This window comes from Apodemus sylvaticus, chromosome 10 (genome assembly GCF_947179515.1).
Source record: "Apodemus sylvaticus chromosome 10, mApoSyl1.1, whole genome shotgun sequence".
NCBI lineage: Eukaryota > Metazoa > Chordata > Mammalia > Rodentia > Muridae > Apodemus > Apodemus sylvaticus.
Window position 1 is genome coordinate 19,340,094 of NC_067481.1, and position 8,950 is coordinate 19,349,043.

At 47.1% G+C, this 8,950-nt stretch overlaps 1 protein-coding gene across 1 annotated transcript; it reads left to right on the plus strand.

Moving 5' to 3' along the window:
• The first annotated feature begins 839 nt into the window (after nt 1-839).
• On the plus strand, nt 840-6,270 carry Lyzl6 (lysozyme like 6). The gene is made up of 4 exons (XM_052197501.1): nt 840-975; nt 2,756-2,914; nt 3,877-3,955; nt 6,015-6,270. Exons 1-4 carry the CDS (start codon nt 840-842, stop codon nt 6,082-6,084), a joined length of 444 nt encoding a protein of 147 aa, XP_052053461.1. The 3' UTR covers nt 6,085-6,270.
• Nucleotides 6,271-8,950: the final 2,680 nt, after the last annotated feature.

Here is an 8,950-nt window from a genome sequence, read left to right on the forward strand (position 1 = left end):
AGCAATACGGGAATGACCAAGACCATGTATATAAGTCCTGATATTTTTCCAGCTCCAAATAACTCAGACCAGCGCCAATGGTAGCCATTATCCAAACCACACATTGTGCTCAGGCTGTGTTCCTACTGTAGCCTGGAAATCTGTCACATTCATAGATTCCATTCTGTAAGGAATGCGAAACCATGTCTTGGTGTTTATTGTTTATTTTAATCGCCACACCATTCCGATTGGGCAGGTATTAGCAAATAAATCTTCATTTCACACGTGGGGTCTGGAGATGCATGCTGTTTGAGGTCACACATCAGCCAGGCCTTTGACAGCTGGCAGTGGGTGGGAATCCTCCTTCTGAAGACACATTAAATACATACCACAAATGCTGGTAAAACAAAATCTGCTCTAATTTTGCCGACCTTACTCCCCATCTTGGTACCCAAACACTGCTTGTGCCTAAATACCCATTAGAGGAGGATCAGCCCCAGAAGCCAGAGTGGTCTTGACTTTGAACTGTTGAATCTGAGCAAAGACAAATCAAGAGACTAGGTATATGGAGGATCACGAGATTCCCTCCCTTTCCTTTTGTGTTTAGATTTTCTGAGAATATGAATATAAAAGAACTGGCCTGGGATACCAGGGCTCTGGTAGTAGAGGCAGGAGGATTGCTGAAAGCTGGCTACATACTGAGTTACAGGATAGGCTTGGGGTATACATTGAGGTTGGGGGGCGGGGAGCACTGAAACTCACCAGGCATTGCACACCGACTGAGTGGGGGAAATTTGGTTTCTCTCTCAGATTCCTCAGGCTCTCAGGGACTGGCTGGCACCCCGTCTCCTTGGACGACGATGAGGGCGCTGTTCATCTGTGTGGCGAGCTGCCTTCTGGTAGTGAATGATGGCAACATCATCAATCGCTGTACCTTGGCCAAGATTCTGTACGAGGAGGACTTGGATGGGTTTGAGGGCTACTCCCTGCCTGACTGTGAGTGTCTTCTCCTCGGCTCCTTCCTCTCTGCCCCGCTCTGGATCTCTTACCTGCCTTCCTTTCTTTGCCATTTGTCTTTCCAAGTCAAGTTCAGAGAACCATCTCCCTGCAACAAGAAGCCTTTCCCAACATGTCACATCTCAACCAACAGCTATTAATTGAGCACTTACTATGCACTACTGCTTTAGAGGTAAATCAAAATTCCCCCCACCCCCATAGAGCTTACATTCTCAGAGGGCAAGCACAGCAGCAAACACACACACACACACACACACACACACACACACACGGATACCCAGTGTTGGCTGCTGGTGACATGTGCACGAAGAAATGTGGTGCAGGCTTGTAATTCCCGGAGTTGAAGGCAAGAGGATTTCTCTGAGGCCTACCAGGGCTCTATAGCAAGTTCTTGTCACAAACAAACAAACAAACAAACAAACAAACGAGAAGTTTAAGGGGTCAGCAGATGGCTCAGCGGGTAAAAGCCCCTGCCACATTGAGTCTGATCCTAAAAAAATGGCTTTATAAAAAGTGGGAGCTGGAGAAACACTAGCAGTTATGAGCATGCTCTACTCACCCAGAAGACCAGAGATTGAGTCCCATATCAAGCAGCTTATAACATCCTGAGACTCCATCTCTAAGGGGCCTGACACTTCTGGCCTCCATGGGCACCCATGCACAGACGCACAGACACACAGACACACAGACACTCATACACGTAGTTAAAAATAATTTCTTATGCATCTGTAATCCCAGCACTCATGGAGAAATGGGTGGCAGAGAGAGAGAGCGAGAGAGCGAGCAAGAGAGAGAGAGAGAGAGAGAGAGGAGAGAGAGGAGAGAGAGAGCATCTGTAATCCCAGCACTCATGGAGAAATGGGTGGCAGAGAGAGAGAGAGAGAGAGAGAGAGAGAGAGAGCCTGAAGCTCCCAGGCTGTGGAATACGCAGCACAACTGCAGAAACAAGAGAGGTCCTCAAGGAGAGAACTGACTTCAACAAGTATTCTCTCTCTCCCTCTCTCTCCCCCTCCCCTTCCTCTCTCATCTCCCTCCCTTCTTCCTCTCTCCCTCCTTCCCTCTATCTCTCCCTCTGCCTCTCTTTCTCCTGTCTCCTGTCTTCCTCTTTCTTTCACACACAATTTTTTAAAAAAAAAAAACATAAAAAAATAAATACATGGGTAACACTATTGAAACTGGAGTCGGGGGAAGACTCAGGAAGTGGCACTAGGCAGGGATGAATGAACGAATCACATGACTAGAAGAAAGGCACTCAGGCCAAAGGAACAGCCAATGCAAAGACTGCGGGTGAGGAAGGGATCTCTCCGCCCCATCGAAAATTTGTACACACCACGCCTTTGCTATGCTCCTCACTTGTCCTGCTCTCTCTCTCTCTCTCTCTCTCTCTCTCTCTCTCTCCCCTTCCTCCCTCCACCCTCCACCCCCTCTCTCTGTGTTAAGCCCATACTTCTGTACTTTTGTTCAATCTGTACCAGACCCCTTGAAGTCAATACCAGCCTATTTGGCTGTGCATAGCTCCACTCAGCAAATGCATAAACCATAAGTAGGTGAAACAATAGGGGATGGCTTCACAGATGGACGGGGAAATGGACGGAGGGCAGGACAGATTGGCCATAGCTGTTTCTAGCTCTTCAGGCATGGCTAGCCTCTTACACCTTCTTCTCTCTCCTGATGCCTCGCTCCCGCCCCTGAGTGCGAACTCTCTACCCACTCAGTTTAGATCTTTCCTAAAGGATGTCCCTCTTCTCTCTTTTCTCAGGGCTGTGCTTGGCTTTTGTGGAAAGCCAGTTCAACATCTCCAAGGTGAACGAGAACGCGGATGGGAGCTTCGACTACGGCCTCTTCCAGATCAACAGCCGCTACTGGTGCAACGACTTCCAGAGCCATTCAGAGAACTTCTGCCACACCAACTGTCAAGGTCTGGCTGGGAGCCCGAGGGTGGGAGAGCTGAGGGGAGACTTACTCTACTTACAGGACCTTCCTCCCCAGGCCCTGCCTGTGCATGTCCTTCCAGGATGGTTTAAAGAGCAAGGAATCCCTTGACTGAGATATGAATCTCAGTCACACTTGTTCCATCCTTGCAAGAGGTCTGGAGGGTCCCTTGAGCCCAGAGAGACTCTTCATGGCCAGGTGTGGCCTTGCAGCCACACTGGCAACATGCTATATAGCGAGCACAGTATATGCACTGGCCTTTTTATGCACCCTTCCATACGGTAGAACCTGTTTATGAGCCCCACTTCTCAGATGGGCAAACTCGGGCTCAGAAGAGCCAAGGTTTGATGTCATCTAGTACCATCCATTCAGCAGGCTGGAGCAGGAGGATTGTCAGAGTCGAGAAACTCAAGGCTGCCCTGAGGACATACAATGAGATATTGTCTGAGGAAGGGAGGGAGAAAGGGAAGAAGGGAGAATGGAGGGAGGGAAATTAGTGTGACTTGTGGCTTGAAGTACCCAGGCTAAGGTCAAATCAAAAGCCGAGTACAAATTCCCTGTCTCAAAGCTAATCCAAGAGGCTTGACAGGGTGGGTAAATCCTCCTACCCTGACATCCCTGAGCATCTCACCTATAGTCCCTTCTCGCCTATAGACCCCACTCTCCATAATCAGGACCTTTTCTTTGTTGCTGTGTCATCTGTTTCGGCCTGCCAGAAACCCTGCAAACTTTGCATGGGCCATTACCTACCATAGCTGGAGGAAGAGCAGGGGCCAGAGTCCAGTCTCCTCCTGGCCCCACTTCCCATCTCTGAGAGCCATTTAGGTCATCTAAGCAGTCCCTAGATGGAGGCCTTGCTTAACCCGGAAGTGCTCAATCTCGTCAACAAGACAGTCTTTGGGATTAACCCTTTGTACCCATCGCAGGAGACCTCTTTCTTCTTTTCAGAACTACTGAATCCCAACCTCATTTCATCCATCCACTGTGCAAAAAGGATTGTGTCTGGATCCGGAGGGATGAAGAACTGGTGAGGAGAATGTGGGAGGACTGGTGGGAGGACTATTGGGAGGACCTATGGGAGGACTAGTGGGAGGACTGATGGGAAGAAGTTAGTGGGCAGAGCCCCAAGGAGGACATGGCAGAGCAAGAAGCAGAAGCCAAAGAGTTGTGGGCAATCCCTTACAGAGCTTTAGAAAAATGGGGGGTTGGACAGATGGCTCAGTGGTTAATACCACTGGCTGCTTTTCCAGGGGACCCTGGTTCAGTTCTTAGCACCCACAGGACAGATCATAACCACTAGCAACTGCAATCCTAGGAGCATCACCACTCTCTTTTGGCCTCCACTGGCCCTGCACACACGTGGTGCTCATACTTCCACTCAGCAAACACTCACATACAAAATAAATTTTTTTTTTTAAAAGGAAAAAGGCCTGGCAGTCGTGGTACATGCCTTTAATCCCAGCACTTGGGAGGCAGGGGCAGGCGGATTTCTGAGTTTGAGGCCAGCCTGGTCTATGGAGTGAGTTCCAGAACAGCCAGGGCTACACAGAGAAACCTTGTCTTGAAAAAACCGAATCCAAAAAAAAAAAGGAAAAAGATGAGAGTGGTGGATGGTCTCAGCACTCTTTGTCCTAACACCCAAGTTTGGTTCCTTCTCTAATATTGTATGAATAACTTGTGATTGCAATAAGAGAAAGCAACTCGAGCCAGCAGAGGGAAACTTATGTATCCATACATTTAGATGCTTTTGGTTATTTTTAGCCTGGGTATATGTGTGTGCGTGTGTATATGTGTGTGTATGTGTGTATGTGTGTATGTGTGTGTGTGTGTATGTGTGTGTATGTGTGTGTATGTGTGTGTGTGTATGTGTATGTGTGTGTATGTGTATGGTATGCACTTCTGCATACATGTGTGTGCAGGCCTGATGTTGATGGCAGGGGTCTTTCTCAGTCCTCTTCACTCTATTCCCTGGGCAGGCTCTCTGGATTGTAACCAGAGCTCACAGATTTGGCTTGTCTGGCTAACCAGCTTGCTCCAGAAATCCTGTCACAGCCTTCTGAACACTGGAATTCAGGCAGGCAGGGAAGCCTGTCTAGCAGTTATGTGGGTTTGGGTGGGTGGGGGGAATTCCAACTCAGGTTCTCATGCTTGGGAGTCATCCCCAGCCCAGAAATGTATTTCACGAGAAGGTCTCTCACTGAGCCCACTCCAGGGATGCAACAGCTAGGCCTCGGGAGACGGCAGGAACCTCAGTGGGAGCTAGGAAAAAGGCAGAGGCTTCCCATGGCCAGTTCTGCTTCCACTGCATATGCAAGCCACTGTTCTCTGCAGACCAACAACCTTTGCTCCCAACACACAAGACAGACCACAGCCTGCCAAGTCTACAACTTAAAGCCCTAAGTGGACCAGTTGGACAAGTCCTGGTCAAAGTTCCAGAGATAGAGTCTCTAATTGGTCTGTGTGAATCAGTGGTTTCCTCCTTGTTCCAATCAGCTAAAAGCATGAGAGGATTTAAAGAACACACATATCTCTCCTGTAGGGCCTCTCATAATAAACAACTTTTCCTGTTAAAGGGGCCTTTAGTGGACAAACACCCCAAAGCTTTGAGCTGCTCAAAGCTGGATGCATAGAGGACCACTTTCCTCCGTTTCAAACTGGACATGTAACTAATACGAATGGCTCTGTCTACAGGAATGTGTAAGAGTTATAGAATTATGAGCCTTGCATGTTCAATTCAAGATCCAGGAAAGGCCATTAATGATTGTGTAAGGGCTGCTCCTTTCCGAAGGGTAGGTTCAAAGACTGCAACTTGGGTTTGAACTAACTCTAAATCCTATAGAATAGTGCCACCCACTTTCAAAGGGAAATGAGGATTTGAAAATGTGGATACTTACTTACTAAACGAGGGAAGAGGGTAAGCCCTAGGGGTGAGGGAACCTTAAAGAAGAATCAGAAGGGTTGGCCCTGCTAGGAATGAAGCGAATTCTAGGGGCTGCTCTTCAGGGAGGACCCCGAAGAACTGGGTTAGTGTGTGGAGAAACAGCACTTACAGAGAGCAAAAACCTTCTATTTTTAACCCCACACAGGGTAGCTTGGAGGTTGCACTGTTTAGGACGGCCACTCTCCTACTGGATGACCGGATGCCGTCTGGAATGAAGCAGGGTGCAGACCTACTGGGGAGTCACTCCAGGACCCCTGTGCTCCTTGGATATTCTTCACTATTTTATCGTCTTGCCTTCACCTGTTACTTTCTTCTCTTCCCACTCGCAAGTAAAACTGACCAGAGTCCCGGGGGGGGAAACGTCGCCTTACCGCGGTGGCTCCCTGCTTGCGTTCATCCAGGCCCTGTTCCTTTGTTCCTGTCATTTGCAAACCAAGAAGATGACAAATAAATACAATTATATTTTTCAAAATTTATTAAACAAAGAATGTATTTATTTTTTATTAATTCCAGTTACAGCTGTGCGCCTACACAGTGTTCTAGGCCCAAGAAAAAGGAAGACAAATGAATCTGTTACTCTTGGATATTCATAATTAAGGTGGCAAAGGAGAGACATCCACAAATATTGCAGTAGGCAATAAAATATTTACTAAAATTTATACACATTGGTTAGTTAGGGCCAGACAACTGTTTTTAAAGGTAAATTGAAGGTCAGATATAGGTAACCAGCCAGGAGTGCTGAGGGTCTGGTGTTGAAGTAGAGAAAATGGCACTGAGACAAAGATATCATAACAGGTACAAATGATTTGGAGAGACTGAGAATCTAGATTAATAGTAATAGTAGTAGCAGCCACAGCAGCCACAGCAGCAACAACAACAACAACACTAGAACCAGCAAAATTATTTAGCAGGTAACAGTGCTTCACAACAACAACAACAACAACAACAACAACAATAATAATAGAGCCAGCAAAATTGTTTAGCAGGTAACAGTGCTTCCTGCCAAACCTAATGACCTTAGTTCAATTATAGGAACCTACATGGTAGAGGAGAAAAGTGATTCCTGACCTACACTCCTGTGTTGTGACATGTGTGTTACACACACACACACACACACATACAAGCTTTTCTGCATAGTATCTTATTGGTTTGGCAGGAGTAGGTATGGAATAATTTGCTTAAGGACAAGGCAGGAGAGGGACAGTTGGGGGGATGTCCTGCATGCAGCCACTACCAGCAGAGTCTAACTAAACTGAAGGATTAACTTGGACCACTTATTCCTCTACCCTAAGCTTTGACTGCATCAGCAATCAGACCAAGGATCTGACAGGCGATTCATTGGTTTCCTGATTTTTTTTTAATTTCCCAAGCAAGTAGGATGTCAATCAATCACCAAAACCAGAAGAGCTCCGTATTAGATGCCTGTCATGTTGCTGTGCCAAAATACCTGGGGCGTCAGCGGGGGGGGGGGGGGGGGGGCAGGGGGGACCCAAAGTTTTTGTTTTTATTTTTTATGCTTTGACTCCCAGTTTGAGAGTCTGGTCCACCACAGCTGACGTGGCAGCAAGAGTGTTGGACAGCTGGTCACATGGCATCTGTAGTTAGGAGCAGAGATAAATGCTGGTGCTCAGCTCAGCTCACACACTCCTTTTTGATTGGCCCAGAATCCTAGGCTATGGGATGGTGCCACCCAACATTCAAGTAGGTCTTCCTTCCTCTGTCAAATCTTTTCTGGACATACCCTCCCAGACACACCTGGTGCTGTTTCCATGGCAATCTTAAACCTAGTCTGGGTGACAAGGATAAATCATCACAAATTCCAACTTGATCTTAATGCTTAGTTAAGAATATTATAACTAGAACATTCTAAGATGTCTACGAAATGTCAAGAAAAGAAGGAAGCCTGACTCAACCCAGACACCTCTTTCTGATGATGAAGCAGAGGCTACAGACACAGAAACCACTGATATTGGATTTATGTTGGATTTCAAATTGAGTGGTGACTGCAGAGAACATCCTAGAGATACCACAGATCCCTATCCAGGAATTAACAAAAGAGAGACACCGACATCAACACACTGCCAACATTCTCTCAGTCGTGAACACAGGACGAGATTCCATCCAGCTACTGGTAGTTTGCTCTTTGTGTGTTAGCTATTCCTGGGACTGTGGGAAGTGCTGTGTTCTGCTGGAGTTCCTGAGTAGTCTTACCTCTCCTTGACTGTCCAAGGGAAAGATGGTCCTGCCTATGAAACTGCGGTGCACCACCAAGAGAGGATTAAAGAACATGTGATTACATCTCTTGAGATGTCTTCTATAGTTGGCCATTGCTGTACACTCCTAATTGGATTGGTTATTGGATCTTCTGAGAAAATTTCAGGGGCTCTGAACAAGTCAAGTATCGAGTCAAGACCCTCATGGTTATGCTAGGGAAGTCTGGACATGCAGAATCTGCAACCCGCCTCAACACTTACCCACCAAGTGCCGCAGTTGATTGGTTCAACTCCCAGCCTTGGGTAGGATTCTCGATGCTTGGTTTTCTAGCAACCAAACTCAAGTATCCTGGGAAAGAGCTTATGGGTCAGATTCAAATGGTGGCATCACACTCTCAGGTGATAACGTATGTTTTCATCAAGCAGTACTTGGAGCAGTACAACTGAGAGTAGGATGGGACAATTGCTTTGCCACAAGTTACATATAAGATACTGCCTTTCCTCTCCATGGAAAAGAATCTCAAGCCGGGCAGTGGTGGCACATGCCTTTGATCCCAGCGCTTGGGAGGCAGAGGCAGGTGGATTTCTGAGTTCGAGGCCAGCCTGGTCTACAGAGTGAGTTCCAGGGCAGCCAGGGCTATACAGAGAAACCCTGTCTCAAAAAACTAAAAAAAAAAAAAAAAAGGAATCTCAAAACGAGCCTTGGAGAGTGGTTTGAGTTCATAGGTGAGCTTTGACATGGTGACTCCACCAAACTCGCTCTGAGAGCATTTCTGAATCTCTCTTTGGCAGCACTCTTCTGGAGCAAACTAGAGAGTGCTACCATGATGGCATTCAAAGTGCCGGTAATCCAACCTGGTTCATCTTT